This window comes from Stenella coeruleoalba, assembly GCF_951394435.1.
Source record: "Stenella coeruleoalba genome assembly, chromosome: 10".
NCBI classification, from domain to species: Eukaryota; Metazoa; Chordata; class Mammalia; order Artiodactyla; family Delphinidae; genus Stenella; species Stenella coeruleoalba.
Window position 1 is genome coordinate 104,394,525 of NC_137156.1, and position 19,821 is coordinate 104,414,345.

At 57.3% G+C, this 19,821-nt stretch overlaps 1 protein-coding gene across 1 annotated transcript in view; it reads right to left on the bottom strand.

Moving 5' to 3' along the window:
- CHCHD6 (coiled-coil-helix-coiled-coil-helix domain containing 6) overlaps nt 1-19,821 on the bottom strand; it is a 125,824-nt gene that overhangs the window by 37,533 nt on the left and 68,470 nt on the right. Inside the window, exon 5 of the mRNA XM_079935661.1 lies at nt 7,056-7,139. Within this exon, the coding sequence (XP_079791787.1) occupies nt 7,056-7,139 (84 nt within the window). The remainder of the gene's footprint in view (nt 1-7,055; nt 7,140-19,821) is intronic.

Here is a 19,821-nt window from a genome sequence, read left to right on the forward strand (position 1 = left end):
GCTGTGGCAGGATCCCCCTGGTGTGCTGTCGAGCCATCTGGGGTCTCGGGGGAAGGAGGGAGTCTCTGGCCCCAGCGATGAGGAACACTTGTTGGGGATGCATGCCAGGGGCTCTCACCTGACCCCCAGTGTGGCTGGGAGGGGCTCTGTCTCAATCTGGAGGACTCTGAGCCGACCTGCGAAGCCATCTGCCACCAGGCTGGGGCCAAAGACACTGGCCCTGTTTGCCTTCTGTCACCGGGAGGGGGTTGTGAGCACGTGGGCCACCGCGCTGTTCCTCCACCCCAGGGTCCCTCGCCAGCTCTCCCTCTCCCTTCCTTTCAGAGACCTGTGGTGCCTCTCAGCTTATTCCAGGGTTCCCAGCTGTGCTTGGTGGGGAGAGCAGGGGGAGGGGAGCCCAGACGTCTTCCCTCTGGAAGTCCCTCTCTGTGGGGCGGTATCTGTCTGATAGATGGCTGGGTTCATTTATTTCTGCTTGTATTAATTTTTAACACCATCTCTGTCGATTTACTTTTCAAATAAGCAAAACATTAACACGGTTCAAAAGTCAAACTATTTATAAAGAACATACTCAGAGAGGTCCCACACCCTCCCTGTCTTGCCAGCCCATTCCCACTCCCAGCTGTAGGTAAAAATCTCGTTAGTTTCTGGTTTATCCTTCTTGAGGTTCATTTTGAAAACTAAGGAGATTCGTACACTTCTGTCTTTTTTTCTCATTTCAATACAGGCATGATTTTGGCCTCAGAACCTCAGTCAGCAGTTAATCATTCAGAGCCCAGCAACTTAAAGTCTTCGGAATCTCTGTGCTTCCCTTTCAAACCCCCTTCAGATGCCCCTCTGATTCCACGTAAACCCCCTCCCTCCTTTCTGCTCAGCTCCCCCAGCTGTTGAGTCATTTGTCTACTTTCCCTCTTCACATCTTACTGATCCACTTTCCTCCAGACTTTCCTCATAGTTCTCATTCTTTCTTCCCTCATTAACACATCTGAGAGGCGATCTCAAAGAAACAAGGCGCTGCCTTGATGGGAGTTTGCAGTGAGAGGATTTCTGCCAAGCGAATCCTGTTCCGCAGGAAGCCCCTCCCCTCGGGCGCCCTGGGGAAGGGGAGTCACAGGAGAGTATCAAGAGCAGCCTGGACAGAGCCGCCTGTGTGCTCAAGGTCACGTGTTCAGGGCAGAGGGGTGTTGTCGGCAACGCTGTTGATGAAACGGAACGTTCGCGACCGCACGTCATCTGGCGGGGGCCCCGCTGCCTCACAGAGCCCCACAGTCGCGGCAGGTCAGCTCAGCGGCTTCTCACCAAACTCACGCTTCACACCAACTCTCCCCCAAGCACCTACTGCTGCTTCGTATCGCTAGAGCTCCCCAGGCCCCTCCCAAGCGCCCCAGCCACAAGGTCAGCAACGCCGCTCCTGGCTCCAGGGGTTACCGGAAACCTGATGGGAAGGGGTTCCACTCAGGACCACTGGCAGCGCCCTCCGATCGGCTTCTCAGCCAGATGACATGTGTTCCTGGGCGTCGACAGGGAAGTGGCCCGTGGGAGCAGGTGCCACAGGGACGCCCGGGGCAGGTGTCCGCAGGTACCGCTGTTCTAGGCAAAGCTGCCAGCTGGTAACCAACAACCAGGTGCCGCAACGTCGTCTGTTTGTTTCAGTGACGCCTGGCATTCTCGACAGAGGCCATGAGCACGTCCACAACACTTGCCAAGTGTGACCCTCTGAACAAGAGATGGGACGGCCTGTGTTCCTCCTGGGACGATGGCAGGAACCCGGCTCCACGGGGTCCACACGGACAGCCCTCGCGGAGACAGTGATGGGCCGGAATCTTTATGTCCCAAAGCATTTCAAGTAAGACATGAAGTCCTTTCTTGAGCCATTTAACTCGGGTAAATAACCTAACCTCCCTCTGCTTGAGTTTAGAGGCTGGTATTGTGAGACCCTAAGAGCGCCAAGACCCCTCCAAACTGACTTTGGTGTATTTAAGAAGGCACCAGGTAAGAGGCCACCAAGAGCCCCAGAACCTTTACATTCCACACCTTCCCACGTGATCCCCGGGTTCCGAGTGCCCGGGGTGGCCCCGGCCTGGCTGCCCTGCAGTGGGAGCTGCGCCTGCCCAGCCCCACGTCCTCCGTGTCTGCCGATGGGCCCGAGTTGCCGCTGACGGAGGGGGGAAGGCCTTCGCTCTGCAGGGACCTGCGGGCTGGCTTCGGGTGGGTAGGCACACAGGCCACAGCCCCAGGACCTGTGCTGGGCGTGTGTCCACAGAGGACCCTTCCCTCCCCCGCTTTCTCTGCTCTGGATTTGCAGGTTTGCTGCTGCATGTGTAAGAATCACCTCCCGACCTGGAGCTCAGGCTGGGGCAAGAGGCCGACCCCCATCAGAGGCTGGGGACGCTGAGCTGGGCCAGCAGATGGTGGAGTGGAGTCTGAAGGGCGTGCAGGGCCCGACCAGGTGACGTTCAGGGCCAGGTGAGGAAGCACGGTGCAGACACGGCAACGAGAAATCTGGACGGGACAGAGGGACGGTCACTAAGGCCTGGAGACCATCAGGGACGGTGCCCTCGCGTGGGTGACAAATGACGGAGACGCGGATGTAGAGGAGGGGACACTTAACCATCAGGAAGTGTGGGGACAGAGGGACGGCCACTAAGGCCTGGAGACCATCAGGGACGGTGCCCTCGCGTGGGTGACAGATGACAGAGACGTGGATGCAGAGGAGGGGAAGTGTGGGGATGGATGGAGTGTAGAAAACACACAGACAGGGAGAGGAAAGAGCCCGGAAGACCTTGGCTTTCCCAGCTGGGGGGCGAGCTCACAGGAAGACGGCCCATGTGGAGACGTAAGCCCTGCACACAGAGCCGCTGCGGTGGCCTCGCGTGGCCCTCACACCCGCCACCGCCTCGCGTGCCTGGCCATCCTATGCGCTCGGCCACTGCACCGTCCCTGCCACTCAGCTCTGCGACCGCTTCCCCCTGACTCAGCGACCACGCTCCTTCCTAAGGCTCCCCCCAGCTCGACTGCACTGACCGCCATCACTGACCCTGAGGGAAGGACGACGTGCAGGCAGACCCTCTACTGTAGCAGGTGTAACACCAACCTGGGCACTTAGCGCCACAGGCTGCCTTGAGGGGACAGCTCCTTGGACAGTCACCTCCAAGTGCAGGACGTGGCATCAGACTGTCCAGGAGGACGCAGTCTGGATGCAGAATAGGCAGGGCCACGTGGCCATTTCCTTTCTGGAGCATATCTGCCTGCCCGTTAAAAAGATAAATCCCAGCGTGAACAGGGCGCCCGGACCAGGATCCTGGAGTCAGCCAGCCCCAGACGTACATCCCACGTCCACCACTTAGGAGGCCATGGGGCCGCGTGCAAGCTGCACGTGGTCCCTGAGACGCAGCAGGAAGGGCCACGTCCATGCACGGGGCCTGCAGGAGACAGACAAAGCCTTGGGAGGTGCCTGCCCCCCGGGCACAGGTAGCAGCTGTGCGCGGGCACTGAAAAGCCAGGGTGAGAGCAGTGCCAGCGGCCGGGGGCCGACTGCAGCGGCCGGCGAGGACGCCAGACACCTCCACGGCAGGAGGACAGCTTCAGCGGTAAGGTCTCTAAAAACACTCTTCCGAGGGATACAGTCACAACCGATCCTCATATCTCCCGGGAAGGGCTCAAAGGTGACCTCTGCCCTGGGCTCCCGACAGGGCACAGGGGCCATGGGACGGATGGCCAGGGCCGGGGAGCAGGGCCGGGAGGGCTGAGACCCCGGCGGGCTGAGCTGCTGGAAAACGCTGAGCACAAAGCCAGGGCTTTAAAATTTCATTAGGAGAGACGGGGACCAGGAGGACAGGCCCGCGCTGCTGAGGACGTGTGCAGTCAGCACAGGGCGGAGAGAAAGAGCCCCTGAACTCCCAGCCTCCACCCAGGGGACGGAAAAGAGTGAACCCAGCACGGATACCTGGGGTCGGCCGCAGGCAGCGTCGGCATGCGAGATGAATTCACGTCCCCACCCAGGCGAGTCCCGCTAGCTCTGAATTCCCTGACGGAGACTCCTGTTGCTCTGGCAACTCAGAATTCAGAGAAAATGGGAAGATACCAGACAAGACCATGTGCACTTTAGCAAAGGGAGAAAAGGTGGATTTGGGGAAACCTAAGGTTGCTGGCCAGTCACACCCCCGACGGGATTCTAACCTCTGAGTCCTTAGAAACAGAAGCGCAGGCAACCAGGGTGGCCACAGATGGAACACAAGGCAGGCTGACCCACTTCTCCACTTCTGTCGTAAGTGCCAGGGACAGGGCCCAGGTCCTTCTAGGTCTAAGAGCACAGCACTCACCGCTGTACCAGTTGAATCTCAAACCACTGAGCTGCCTTAGGGCCACTTTCCTACACGTGAAAAGAATCGGATTGGATCAAGGGTCCTCCTGTCTCGCCTTATCGGAGGCAGTAGTCCCACGAGCCCAGGTATAAGCAGCCCATTCTTGCTAAGAAAGGCCAGGCCTCAGGGCATAGCTGTGCTCAGCTCCAGGGTCCCTGGGTGACAGCTTCCCAAGGTGGCCTGGCCAGGCGGCCCCCTGGGAGCACAGGCTGAACCACCATCCTTGGTACCCATCCTCCCCACGGTGGCCACTCCACTGAGTGTGTGACAGGGTCGCCTTGGGCTGCAACTCGTTTCCCCAAAGCGTGAGGCTGGGCCCTCTTCCTGCAGCCCTGACCAGCAGCCACCTTGTCTTGTGAAGTGGACTTCCCTGTTTTCCTGGAGAGGCTCAGGGACTCCAGGCGGGGCTGCTTCGTGCCGCACTGAGAAGGCTGCAGGCGTGGCAGGGTCACGGCATGGCCGCTCCTTAGGAAAAGCAAAGCCCAGGCAGAAAACCCGGAAGCCAGGAGAAGCACCACCTGCTCACAGGCAGGGGCTGGGACGGCGGGGACTGGGGGAACCTCTAGGCGAGGGAGCCCGGAATCCAGGGTCCTCCCTTTCTCCCTGCCTCACTCTTTGAAACTACACCCCAAAGTGCCCTCTCCACTTGCAGCTGCTGAGTCTGGAAAAGTAAGACTATACTGACGGAGCTGGCAGGCCCACGGGTCACAGGACGGTCTCAGGCGTCCCTCGTCTGGGGCCCTAGCCCTCAGCATCCCCTCCCCTCCCACCCTGGACTGTGGGCTCCGTGTGGCAGGAAGCACCACTGCCCGGCGCTGAACACAGCCACACTGACGCGGGATGAACGGGTGGGTCCTCCAGGCGCTCCGGGGGCTGCTTTACGCAAACAACCACACATCCCCCAGACGGCTGGCAGCTTGGGTTTGAAAGTCCCATTTCAAAGACAAGGAAACGGAGGCTCCGGAATTCAGACAACTTGCTCCAAGGCCCAGGCTGCTGTGCTGCTGACGCAGAACCCGGGCTGAGCTCTGCTGGACCCCAGAGATGCCCGCCCCACCCGCCTGGCCCTGGGCCCAGCGAGGCCTGGAGAAGAGGCCATCCCTGGAGATGAGACTGCCTCAGACACACCCGCTGCTGCTGGAGCGCAGCCTGCAGCCTGCAGGGGAGAGAACACGGAGAGGACGGCGGAGCTGGTGTCCAGACACCCGCCGTCAGTGCACGCCGCCCTCTGCCTGCCGCCTGAACGGACATCACGCCAGCTTTGCTTCCTGGGCCAAGACCCTGGCAAGGCCGCTGTGAACGCGGCAGCTCACCTCTCTCCGCGGGAAAAGGAAAACCCTCCTCGCTCCAGCCTGGCGACCTGGGCACCGGGAACAACAGCTCAGAAAGATCACGAGGCACAGGCGCCCAATCAAAAAAGCTCCCCTCACTCAGGAATAACCGTCACGGGCACAGAAGGGTCACGACGTCCCCGCCCCTGAACACGGGTCTGGACTCCGCGGGCTCTCCTGCCCTTCGACGCCGATCACACGGCTGGGTCCAGACGGCGTCCTCCGGGCAACGGGCCTCTGCGCCTCCCACCCCGACCTTCCCCACCCCGACTGGCTCCCAGCTGCTGAGGGGTCGAGGATGATCCAGCCGCTGTTCCAAGTCTGCCCCGAACAGCTTTCCACCATCAATTTCCAAGCGTAAAAGGAAACCAAAAAAAAAGAAAAAGGAGCTTGATGATTGGAAGGTGCAGAAGCTGAAAATGTCAAAGTCTGAGCATTCAAAAACGGAGGCAGAATTTATATAAAAATACAATAGCAACGGCAGCTGGAGAAGATTCTCCGTGGTCCCAGCAATTACAGGAGCAGATCTGTCCCTGGAGAAGGCCCACTGGGCCGGCCCAGCCTCTCTCCCCCTCCGCCCCACCTCCCTCCAGGGACCCAGCTCCTGTTTCGCAAAATGCTAGCGTTTAAGCCTCTGCACACCTCTCCTGGAAGCTTTCAGTAATGCTCACAAGCACGCAGGCAAACCTCACTTAAAAGAAGGGGCCCATCTGCCTATGTGAGGAGTCTGGGCCTGACCCAGGACGAGCGGGAGGGCAGTGGGAAAGAAGCAGAGCACGGGCCGTAAGGCGGACAACCAGAGGAGAGTCACCCTCCGGGCTGCACGCCTCACACGCCTGGCATCCCCCAGACACCAACGGGTGACCCCCTTCTGTCCCCACGGCAGGCTGCCATCAAGCCTGCAAGACACCGCCAACCTCAAAGCTCCAAACCGAGACAAGGGACTCCGGGACCCGCGGGGACAGCAGGCACTCGGTGGCTTGGCCACGGTCTCAGGCATAGGGAGAGCCAGTGTTAACCTGCCAACCATCGCCTCCCACGTTTTCAGGGTCTCTTTGAAAACTCCTTCATGATCAACAAACAGGAAGCAAGTTACAAAGTCACCAAATGAATTTTCGTTGTTGCAGATTTGAAAACGGGCAGATGATGTGCCTCTGAAACTCGTTCGTTTCAAAGGCTCATCTTCAGAAAAGTTGAGACGGGCCCTCTGATCCCTGACCCCCAGGAGAAAATCAGTAACGGCGCTCGTGTATTGGTACTGCGACGGTCGCACTATCACTACCTCTTCCCAGCGCACGGGTCAGTTTCCTGAGCCCGCCCGGAGCTCGGGGCCCGGCCGCCCTCCCGCCGGACCGCTCACCTGCTTCTCCAGGCGCCCGAGCTGCTCCTTGTATAAGGCGTCGCGGCGTCTCAGCTCCGCCTCTCGGCTCTCCAGCTCCCTGGCCTGCAAGGAGAGCAGAGTCCAGTCAGCCATTGGCGACCTACGAATGGAAGCCCACGCAGTGCCACGTCGCTACCGCCGTTAAGGGGGAACCCTGCAGCACTGACCAGGGCAAGCGTGTGCACACACGCCCCACGGTCTCCAAAGGCAGGCAGGATGACTAGGGCCCCATCACAACGCAGAAACAGGGCGGCTTAGGTGACGGCCCCGAAGCTCAAAGCCACGAGCGGAGCTGGGGTGGAGCCTGGGCAGAGAAGGGCCTGGACGGAAGCCGTGCAGCCTCAAGGCGCGCAGGCCAGAAGCACTGCGCCGTCCCCATAGCACACGCGCCGCCGACTCACTGCCTGAGCTCTGAGCGGCAGGCACGCCCAGATGTCCTCCTTCTGCTGAGCAGACCACCTGTCTCCAAGGGCCAGGGAGCTGAGAGGTGAGCAGCCTTGGAACCCAGAATCCTAGGCCTCGCGGGACAGCTGCCCCTCGGCCTCCTGACGGGAGCACACGGCCGAGGACCCCCACAAGGTCACAGCAGGCTACCCGGGCCAGCCCCCTCCCCACCCTCAACCAGCCGGGGGTCCTTCAACAAGTCCCTGACCCCAAGCGCCAGCCCACGCATGTGTGACACATAAACCCGGAATGACTCCCCCCACGGGCTGTGCAGGGGTCAAAGGAAACCCCAACGGCAAAGCCAGGGTCACGTTAGGCCCACGCACAATGATGCTGCATCAGACGAAGCAGGAATTCACGTCCTCCTGACGCGGAGGCCCATGTCCCCGGAGCCCTTGGAACCTCCCCGAGTCAGGGCCCCTGGCCTGCCTCTGCCTGAGAAAAAGGAGGGCTGGCCTGGCGCAGGAGCTGTAGAAAGTGCGTGCAACGCAAACGCCCGGTGTTGGCGCCTGGACCAGAGGCCGTGCCGGTGACGCAGGTGTGGCGGACGGAGGTGCCCACTCTGCAGAGCGGCCACCGTCCGGCCCTTGCCTGGCACACAGCAGACAGGTGGCCCTCAGGTCAGAGCCAGACGTTAGCGGGTGTTGCCACGTGACACACACGCCTGTAAGGGGGCTGGGGCACTGGGGGTGAGGGGAGCTCCTGTCCTCATGGAGCTTAGATCCCAGCAGAAGAGACATAAAAATAGGACAACTGCAGACGGACACGGGCTGGGGAACCACAGGCGGACAGCTTGCAGGGTAGCGACCGTCGTTCTCCCTAAGACATTTCCCAGGCGGCCTTCTGGGGAAAAACACTGCATAAAGCACACTGTCTCCAACACAAAGGTAAAATGTCACCATTATGCATGCCCGCTCTCGGGTCACAGTCTTTGAAGGGGGAAGTGAAGGGAACTGTCAGATGAGCACGCTCGATGCACCTGCCCTGCTCCAAACACAAGGCAGATAACAAGATGCAAACGTCCAACAGAACAGACGGACACAGAGGCAGGTGAGGCCAAAGCCACAGCCTTGGGCAGAGGCGGGCGTGGGGCCAGCTTCGCCCCCGGAGCCCAGGGCTCCCCCAGGATAAGAAGCCAACCTGAGAATCCTGAGGACCCCATGTCGGGCCGTGGTTCTCAATCTGTCAGAAGCTGGGTTCAGCCCAGAGGCCACAGCTCCAGCGCCATGAACCCCAGGCCACAGCTGGGTGGCGCGGGGACTGGCTGGCACTTGGGGCAGCTGTAGGCTGCCACGAAAATGCTCGGCAGGCAGACAAGGAAATAGGAGGGAAACAAAGCCAACAAGACCAAAACCAAAACTTGTGCTCAAAACAAGCCTGCAAACCAAATACGGCGAGCAAGCGTAAGCTTAGAAAGGCTGCCCGTCAAACCAGCAGCTGATGCGAATTCGCTCCAGACAAAATTCACACGATGGGACGTTATGACACGGCTTTTTAAAACTTTATTATGCAAAATTGTATTACTGTACCAAAATAATACTAAATAAACATGGATATTATAATATTAAAATATATATTAAATAATGTAAAATAAATATAAATTTATAATAAAATTTAAAAAAACCCAGATAGCCATCGCTAAGCTTCAAAATGATAAACTAGGGACTTCCCTGGTGGTCCAGCAGTTAAGAATCCGCCTTCTAATGCAGGGGACATGGGTTCGATCCCTGGTTGGGGAACTAAGGTCCCACGTGCCACAGGGCAACTAAGCCTGCACGCTGCAACTACTGAGCCTGTGCACCACAACTAAAGAGAGAAATCCACGCACCACAGTGAAAGATCCCACATGCCACAACGAAGATCCTGCAACACCGCAACTAAGACCCGATCTAGCCAAAAATAAAGTTAATTAATTAATTAACTTTAAAAAAAAGGAAATATTAAAAAATGATTAACGGGAGTTCTGTTTCACCTACAGCGCCCACCCCTCCCTCCCCCCAGATTCCTTACAGCAGGTCATTTCATCTGCACGTACTTCAATATATTTCTCTAAAAGATAGAGACTTTTATTTTCCTAATCAGAACCAGTAGCATTGCATACCAAAAAAAATGAATTCTTTAACACCATCAAATATTCAGCCAGTGTTCAAATTTCCAATTGATAAAGGATTTTAAACACGTAAGTTTAAGGTGCTCAAAAAGATAAATGAACTTCTGATTTAAAAAGAAGCAATGAACCTGAAACAGGCAAGCCCCCAAGTAGGTAAATATTATAAATGTCAATTTCTTCAAAGAACAAGGAATCAAATGCATGAGACAAGCCCCAAGCTGAGGGCAGTTAGGGGGAAATTAGGAAATGGGGACGCAGTAGAGAGATTTGGCCCTGCAACGGGGACAAGGACGCACAGCAACAGACGAGCCAGAAAACTCGAGGGCAGAGCACGGGCCGGAGTCCAACTGCCTTGTGGCTGCTCGGGGGACGGGGATGCACAGGGACGGCAGGGGGAGGAGGGGGAGGCCCGAGCGGAGGAGGCGGGGGCGGAGGAGAATCAGGGGAGGAGAGGACGGAACAGAAAAGACCAGGCAAGGTTGCAGGGATCAGGATAAGTAATCAGGGATCACAGCTTTTGAGATGGTCCCCCGGGATCCCACGTCCCCGGGCTCGGGCCCTGGAGTGACACCCAAATCCTGATGAGCAGCTATGACTGGAGCGAGAGGGGGCAGTTCCAGGGGCAAAGGTCGTGCTTTCGGTCTGGGGCCCACCCGCTTGTCCACACCCATGGAGCCAGCTTCCCTGGTGTCGTGGGCTGCCCTCCGGAGATGCCCCTGTGGCACGGAGCTGAGGGGCCTCAGCCCAATGGCCCGAGGGCCTTGGGACGGGACCGCAGCCATGAGAAGCCAGGGGCAGAGGCCCAGCCAAGCCCAGTCCCAGCCCCAAGGACCCGTGAGGTGTCCAGCGTGAGGTGTCCGCGGACACCGTGAGGTCATACGTGGTTACCGCTTTAAACCACTAGATGCGTAACTTGTTATTTAGCAACAGATAATGAATATAGACCACGAACCAAATAACCTCAGCCTTAAAGGAAAAAGATTACCACTTTGGGTAAAAGGAAGAAAAAGGAAATCCAACTGTATGCCACTCACAAGGGACCCAGTCCCCACACTAAGGGTCTCACAGAACAAAGGAAAACCCTCCCTGGCACAAATATACACTGCAGTGCCCATTGTTCTGTTTTGTTTACCCAAAAGGTTCAGCATTCAATCAACCATTTAAACACACACACACACAAGAAAATAAAGATGTACCATAGAGAGGAAATACTCAATAGAGCCAGATGCACAAAGGCCCGGAGTTAGCGCAGAGGGACTTCAAAGTCACCAGGGTTAACACGGCGGAGACTCTAGCAGGAAAGGGTGGGCACCGCATGGGAAGTCGTGGAGACTTCCTACATTACTCCTGAGGAGACGCCAGCCGCTAGTCTCACAGAGTCCCTTGCATGTGATGAGTGGCTTCTCCTGCTGGTTTCAAGATTCTCTCTTTGACTGTGGCCTCTGACAGTCTGGCTGCGACGCGTCTCAGTGTGGGCGTCCGGAGGTCTCCCCGTGCACAGCCCTAGCCAGAATGTGGCCTCCAGCTTCCCAGCAAAGCGCCGGAGCCTTTCAAAGCCTCCCACATTCCTCTCTTCTGTAGCTCTGCTTGCCTAGTGCTTGGGTTCCCCCACCGTCTGCACCCAACTGTCCCACGCGTTCAACAATGGCCTCCGATGGTTTGCGGCAAACGACCCCAGGGCATCCCTGAGTCACGAGTCATGTGAAATGAAGTCAGCCTTGCGAGTGGGGTCCTCCAGGGAACCCCTAGACAGGAAGAAGAAGGACGACCTCTGGGAACGGGGCTTTGAAGGACTCCAATCCTTTTCCACCCCGTGCGCTGGTTGCCAGGCTGCTGGGTTTTACCAAGATTGTGTCTGCTGGCTTTCAAGGTTACTGCTTAGGTTGGGGAAAGGAGGGTGGGAATAAGCACAATTTGAAATGCCACAAACCTCACTCTCCTTACTGAGATTCACCCATTCTTCCTGAACAAATGCCCCTGGATGGCCCCAGTCTTTGGTTAACTTTCATTTCTGAAAAAATAGGCTCTGTCCGTTTTCATTGCTTTTATGGAAGAGAGGGTCTTCAGAGGCCCCTCCTCCACCTTCACTGACACCACCCGAACTAGAACAGAACCAAACAAAGACGCAAGGAATCGTGGGCTCCTTAGCAAACGGGACAGAGCAGAGGAAAGAGGCGATGCACCTGGAAACAGATGGTTAGAGATTACTCACATTGAAACCCAAGCAGACGAAGCATGAAAAATAGAATGAAACAGGGCCCCCAAGACCTAGGACAATATTAAACGACAGAGCATACCTTTAACTGAAGTCCTAGTAGGAAAAGAGAAAGATGGGGCAAAAAAAGGCAAGAGATAAAGGCCAAGAATATTCCAAAATTAATTAAAGACCACAAATAGATCTGAGAAGCTCGGAAAACTCCCAAGCAGGGTGCCTTTGTGAAGTTCCTAAATAATTCCTGAAGTAACAGAATCCTTCTTGAGCACAGATTTTTTCAAAAGTAATTTCCAGAATAACTACTAAAAATGTAACCAAAGAAAGCACAAGTAAAGAGTCAGTAGAGGAGATAAAACGAAATGCTAAAATGTACTGATTCGTCTCCACCCTCTCCCTCAAAAAACATCTACAAGAAAGCAGCAACAGAGGAACAAAGAACAGACGGAACAAACAAATAACAGACGGTCAATTTAAATGCGCTCACACCAACAATGACATTGAATAGAAACAGACTTACCCCTGTATTAGTTCCCTCTTGCTGTTGTGAGAACTTACCAGAAACGTAGTGGCTTAAAATACTACACGTTTATTCTCTTACAGTTCTAGAGATCGGAAGTCTCGAATGGGTCTTCTTTGGCTACAGGCGTGGGGTCAGCAGGGCTGTGTCCTTCTGGAAGCTCTGGAGAAGAACCCGTTTCCTCGCCCTTCCCAGCGTCTAGGGGTCGCCTGCATTTCTCGGCTCACGGCCCCACGTCGCCCTGACCTCTGCTACCGTCATCACGTCTCCTTCTCTGACCCTCCTGTCTCCTTCTTTCCCTGGTCGTTCCCTGATTTCCCTTTCTCCTAATCTCCCTGACACTTGAGATCACACCGGGCATCCTTGGATAATACAGGATAGTCTCCCCACCACATATTCTTAACTTAGTGACATCTGAAGAGCCCTGTTTACCATGCAAGAGAATATATTCACAGGTCCTGGGGGTTGGGAGGTGGACGTCTCTGGGGGGCCGTTATTCTGCTTACCATACACACCAATGCAAAGGCAAAACCCCACCTATATGTTATTGATAAAAAATAATACAAACAGGTTTTAAAAAATGGGAAAAGGTGTATCGTGCACACCAAGCACAGTAAGTCCCCCACACATGATCCTTCAAGTTGCGAACTTTCAAAGATGCGAACGTGCGTTCCATCAGCGTCAGGCGTGAGTGAAATGGCAGCTCGCCCTCCGTCTCCTATTGCCAGCAATCCTTCAGCTCTACCATCTTCCACTCCTCTCCCTCCTCCAGTCAGTAACTTTTCTTGCCTGTTCACTTGATGCCAGCCCCTGTGTGCCACCTGTCGTACTGCACTGCTGTACTTTTCAAGGTACTGCAAGATTAAAAATGTTTTCTTTACTTTTTGTGTTTTTTTATGTATTATTTGTGTGAAAAGTATTATAAACCTATTACAGTACATTATTATGTAGCCGACTGTGTTAGTTGGGTACCTAACTAACGAAGGCTAACTTTGTTGGACTTAGGAACAAATTGGACTTAGGAATGTGCTCTCGGAACAGAACTCATTTGTATGCAGTGCACTTGCTGTGTGAGAAAGCTGGTACAGCTATATTAATATCAGATGAAGGAGAATTCAAGACAAAAAAAAATTACCAGATATAAAGAAGGGCAGCTCACAATCATAAAAGAGACAATTAGTCAAGAAGAGATAACAATCATAAACGTGTATGCGCCTGGTAACAAAAATCCCAAATACACAGAACAAATTGGACAGATTAAAGAAGAACATAAATAGATCCACGAACATAGTCAGAGAAGTTAACGTCTCTCAAGATACTGACAGAACAACTAAACAGGGAGGGCTCACAGGGCAGGTGGGTTCCAAGGCAGCAGAGTAAGAAGAGAACATGACCAGGAAAAGGCGAGGCCGCCGCGTCCCTGCGCGTCCACCGCGTCTGATCCGTCGGCCCCGCGCTCTGCACCCTCGCTTCCCCTCAGCAGCACCCAGGTGCTGGGCGGAAGGTACCACCTCGATTGTAGCAGAAACAGCGATCAGAGACGACTCCTGAACGACAGGGCCGAGTCAGTAAGAACAGCAGTGACCACGTAGCAACGGTTTATAAACAATGACTCAAGTGCTCCTTCAACTCACCCAACCGTCCGGTGAGGAGGGAACCATTAAACCCACTTAAAAGGCAAGAAAACCGAGGCACAGAGTGATGCAGTCACCCAGAGCCACACAGTGAGGTCACGCAGAGCTGAGATGCTGAAGTCAAAGACTTCAGCTGTCCCCAGAGGGACAGAGTCCCAGCACGTGTGGGTCTCCACGCAAACCGTCCTGGAAGGTGCTCCCATCCCCAAGGTTTCTAGGAGGGCTCCGGCCTGGGAGGGGAAAGGTCAGAAAACTAAATGTAACCACGTGCACGACTCCGCTTACGGTGGCTGCCTAGGGGGTGGGGCAGAGCGACAGGCCACGTGGGGCTCCTGCTGGGGAAAGCCCGGGACTGCCCAGCCTCCTCTGGGAAGGCCACCCAGCGGGGGCCACTGGGTCACAGTCCTGACCTCTCCACGCGGCACGGAGGACGGGACTGAAGCTGTGAAGTCAGCGAGGGTCACTGCTGAGAGGATGAAAGATGGGAGGGAGGGAGGGAAGGAAGGAGAGGCCCGCTCATGGCCATGAACTGCCTGGTCCTCCTCTGGTCTACTGGGTGGTGTTGGTTTGGTTTGGTTTTCAATTCAATTGGTCACCAGCGTTTACCAAACTGGGATTTTTACAGAAAAACATCTGGACTTCCCTACGAGAAACTGGAAAACAGGTCATGAACCCAGCGTGGACAGCAGTTCTGCCCGGGGCCGTGCGTCCTCCTTCCCAGAGCCAGGTGCTGGGCCCGTCTGCAGGTGCCCTCCCCTCCCCGGCACTGCACGACCCTCTCTGGCCTTGCTTCTCGCCACACCAAGGCCCCGCTGCTTCCCAGTCTCTGCCTGTTCAGACTATCGGCCACCACAGCGTCCCGGCGGCTCGTGTGTCCGGAGCCCTCCCGGAGCGAGGCACACACCAGGGGGATGGCAGGCTGAGGACATGCTGATGAGCGGCTAGGATGCCGGACGGACGTGGGGAAGGGCCGTGAGGACAGGGGCAGCCAGAGAGGGGGGTGGTGACCACTCAGGCCTCTGAGGAGGCGACACAAACGCGAAGGCTTCCCGGGGGAACAGGCTGCTGCGCTCGGGCCCGGGGAGAGGAGAGAGGTCAGCTGTGCTGAAAGGAAGGGGGCACCCAAGAGCTCTAAGCAGGAGACCGATACGATCTGACATTTATTTTTTAAACCCAGTGCCTAAAAGCCGAACCGGAAGGCTGCTGCCCAGGAAGACGTCCCGATTCCCTCTTGCCGCGCATGGCGACTCGCCGACAGGCACACAGAGCATCCCCTGCAGCTGTGTCAGCTGTCGCCACACAAGGGCAGTGAGGAGAGGCTCACAGAGGAAATAATAGGCAATCTTCTAGCCGAACACCTTTTAGAAAGTAATGATGGAGAATAAACCCCCGCCTGGGAGCGAGGCAGGGGCTGTCTTTCAGCGCAGGGTAACAACACGCCGCTTGAAATAAGCCGGTCGGGCAGAGGAGTGCCTGCGCTCAGATCTGCAGGCTGAAAAGATTGGCGGGGGGAGGGGGCCGCATTCGCCACTCCACACGGCTGCAGGTATCAGAGCTCAGAGACACGGCCTCAACGCAACGGTGCCTGGGCCATGGCTCTCGCACAGAACCAGGCCACGGGCAGAGGCGCCGCGCGCACCGGGCAGAGCCGGCCACTGTGAGTGGGGGCTCCCCCCACCCCACCCCGTGCTGAGGGTGTCCAGAGCATCCTCCTGGCCTGATGTGAACTGAAGACGTTCTCAGAGGTGAACGGGTCGGGGGGAGCAGCCCCTGACTCACCAAGAACGGGTGGCCAGGGGCCTGGTCACACCCTGAGCACGTGGCTGTCAGCAGGCAGGAGGGCCAAGCTTCTAACCCGCCGGAGGGATCCGAGCTCCGCGCAGCACTGTCCCACCAGCCCCGCGGCTCCCACGACCTGGGCTGAGACCACAGGGACGCGAGAACTTGGAAGAGCTGCCCCAGCGCTGGCGTGGGGCCTCCGTGGCACAGCCCAGAGGCCAGGCTACGGGGGACGGCGGCGGCCACCCTGATGGCCTTCGAGACACACGATGGTTCGGGGCCAACCCGAAGTCTGCTCAGACCCTGCAGCCCCGCCCACAGCCTCTGCCTGGCCACGTCGTGGGCGATGGGGAGGCGGCACTGAAGGACCACTCTTCTGTGACCTCGACTCGACCACCTGCAAGCGCGCCCCCTTCACGGGCGCCAGGCTTTCCACGGCTCTGCTCTTGCCCTACTCTTCCGTGCCAGAACGCCTCTTTCTGCGTCCTGCCTGCCAGCCTGGCCGACTCTCCAGGCCCTGCCCACATGCTCTTTCTTCCTGGACTCTCCAGCCCCCCGTAAACTCCCGCCGTGGGGTGTGTGGGCAGGGGTGTGCCGTCCTACTTCTACGTGGGGCAGGTGTGCTGGGGATGACCCGTCGGGGCGGGCACTGGATCGGGCCCCGACAGTCACTGTCCCCTGAATCTGGGCCCCCAGCCTCCCTCCCTGCTCACAACAGCGGGGCTGGTTTCTGTGGCTGCAGTCAAGATCTGACTGTCGTATCTTCTCTTCCCTCGGCATCCAAACGCGACGGCTTCTCCCATCTGTGCTCCCGGGGTGCTTAAATAGATTTTACAGTTATTCTAATTATCGTTACGCCAAGCGATCTACTGACCCCCCGCAAACATCCGCGCTTTGTGGGGGAAGCCGCAAGCCCCTTCTGTCCCTCCGGCAGTGCAATAGATTTTACAGTCATTCTAATTATCGTTACGCCAAGCGATCTACTGACCCCCCGCAAACATCCGCGCTTTGTGGGGGAAGCCGCAAGCCCCTTCTGTCCCTCCGGCAGCGCAATAGATTTTATGGTTACTCTAATTATCGTTACGCCAAGCGATCTACTGACCCCTGCAAACGTCCGCGCTTTGTGGGGGAAGCCACAAGCCCCTTCTGTCCCTCCGGCAGCACAATAGATTTTATGGTTATTCTAATTATCCTTACGCCAAGCGATCTACTGACCCCCCGCAAACATCCGCGCTTTGTGGGGGAAGCCACAAGCCCCTCCTGTCCCTCCGGCAGCGCACCTAGCATGCAGGCACTGGCCATTCGTCCTCAGAACTGAACTTACACGTTCACATTATCAGAAGCGTAACTCAGGCCCTTACACAAGGGCCAAACCTTCAAGAATCTCCTGGGAGGTTATCTACTTGCTGTCCAACAAACAGCTCATGCCATGATTGCCACTGTCCACGCGTGCATGCCGACGGCAGGGCCGGCCTGGAGCCCAGGGCCTCTGGTCGTGCAGCCACGCTCTGGGCCTCCTTAAGAGAGGTACTGAGTTTCTGGAAAGAGCCAGAAGGTTTCGGTACCGGGGCCAAGGACGGAGGTGAGCTGTCCCAAGGTGGGGGCAGACCCAGACACAGAGTGTGCAGTGGGCACCCCGACCCCAGGGGGAACCTCCCTGCTCCGGGGGCAAGTGCGGGGTTTCCGCCCCGCTGAGTGCTGAAGGGGTGCAGGTGCGTGTACACACGTGCACACGTGTACACCTGTGTGCGTGAGCCTCCTGTCACACCCCCGGCCCCCCCATGGGGACTGTGTCTCTGGGCCTCGTCTGTCCCACTAACCTCTAAGCCCGGGAAAGCGTGACTCGAGGGCTGGGTCTGTAAGCTGCTCGACCTACAGCGACGACGTGGGGCCCCCCACCCTCCCAGCACCGCACTCTGCGGGCCTGCCCCACCCGGCCCATCATCCTCTCACGGGCTGCGGTGGCTCTGCTCACCTGGTCCCACACCAGCCCCCCTACCGGGTCAGGCTGCCGCTCGAGTCCTGTTCCCAGGGACCCGGGAAGCAGAGGGAACAAGCCAGTGCCCTTATGGGGAGCTCAGCAACTCCAGGAGCCGGAGACCCTCAGTCGTCCTGTTCCCTCCTCTCAGCGAAGGAGCAGCAGGGGGAGGGGAAGGAGGGACCAGGAATGGGGCCCAAGGGACCCTGCCCGCGCTATGGTGAGGGTCTCGGCAATGGGGAGGCACTGAGAGTTTCAACAAGGGACATTAATACTCAGAATCGCCCGTTGCAAAGGCCAGTCTCCGGCGGTGCTGGAAGCCGATCGCAAAGAAGAGGAAACCCCGTGGCCAACATCCTGTTTAGCCAACCTGTGAGGAGGCTGGGACCCAGGGCGTGTCCCTGACCTAGCCTCCGTGAGAAAAGACTACCGACAGGGAAGGACAGGTGTCATCCGGGGGCCGCGAGGGGCGGGGAGGGCCCGGTGCGATGGCCCCTGCACAAAGATGGAGATGGGGGTCCAGCTCATGGGAGCAGCTGTCGGGGGGGCCCGACTAAAGCTGCCCACACGCCTGTCTTGGCAGGCCCCCTTCCAGTCCCCGCCTGCGGCGGGAGCCCTACGGTGTCTGCAGACACAGACGGCCCGCGGCCCACGTGGCAGAGCTGCTCCTCCCGGACCAAGCGCCCTGACAAGCTCTGGACCAAACACGAGAGGCAACCGTCTGAAGGGCCTGGAGAAGAGCAAGCCCAGCCAGGAGGCTGCTGCTCAAGTTCTGCCTCTGTGCACCAGTGCCAGACAGAAACGTGGAGACAGAGCTCTGGGTGAAGGAGCAAAGGGGGCCACAGCGGGCTAATGCCCGCAAGACCGCGTGTCCCTCCCGGAGGGGGAGCGAGGAGCAGGGCGTGCTCCGCTCGTGGACAGTCCTGGGGTCGGCTGGCATCCAGGTGAAGTTTCACCTTGATGAAGCGTCATCAGCCTTCTGCTTTCAGCACGTCTGGGGGTCTGTGTGCTTGTGGTCAGCATCTTTCACCTGGTGGGTCAGCTTCCTGCAAAAACAACTTAGGAACATGCGTCAGGCCTTTCTGTCTGCATCCGCCAGGGAACTGGGAGTTCGGTGATTCTGTGATGTGGCAGGATTGTAGTCTCAGCTGTTCCCAGTTCCCCAGCCCAACAGCTACTCTTTGTTTCTCCATTTTCACACTTCCCATCATTCACTCCTCAGTCAGCATTTACTTCAATAGACAAGGACACGAGGGCCTGGACACGGTTTCATGCGGGAGGAGGGTCGTTGTCATGTGGGAGGAGGACACGGCAGGAGGGGCCGCCATTCCCACGAGTTTTCAAGAACTGGTCCCATTGGTGCCACACTGGGAGCCGAGAAACCGAAGAGAAAACGGGAAATCTGCGTTCGGGGCCGCGCTAGAGAGTGAGGAGAGCCCCGAGCCCTGCACATGAACTCTGCCCGAGCTCAGGCTGACCCTGACCCGCCCGTGCTGTGCAGTGAACGCTCATTAGAGGGAACTTGAGGTTTAAACACCTGTTTCAGCGAAGAGGGACCGAAATGTCCACGGTCCACTGTCCAGCCCACAAAGCTGGAAAACAAACACGAACCAGCTAATCAGACCCAACGTAAGTAGAAGAGAGGAGATAAGAGAACAGGAGTGGAAATCGAGGAAACAGAAAGCAAACAGTAGAAAAAATCAACCAAGTCAAGAGTGGGTTTTGGGAAAAGATCAATAAAACAGGTAAGTTCCTGGCTGGAACCCGAGAAGCGGGCGTGTGGTGACAGGTCCCTGGGACGCAGGAGGGCGTCGCCAAGGGCGCAGAGCAGGCCGGCGGACCCCCACCGGCTCCCCCCAAGACTGAACACTCCGTCTTCTCGGAAGGACCACACATGGCCCGGCGGGGACCACCCTGAGCAGAGGCCCCAAAGGAGAAGACGCCGGTGTCATGTCCCATACAGGCTCCAGACTGACAGGTCCGGGGCCACCATACCCTTCCAACACACATCCTTTTATTTAGGCCAGAGCTGGTCTCCAACCAAAGAATCCTGACTGTTACCAGGGCC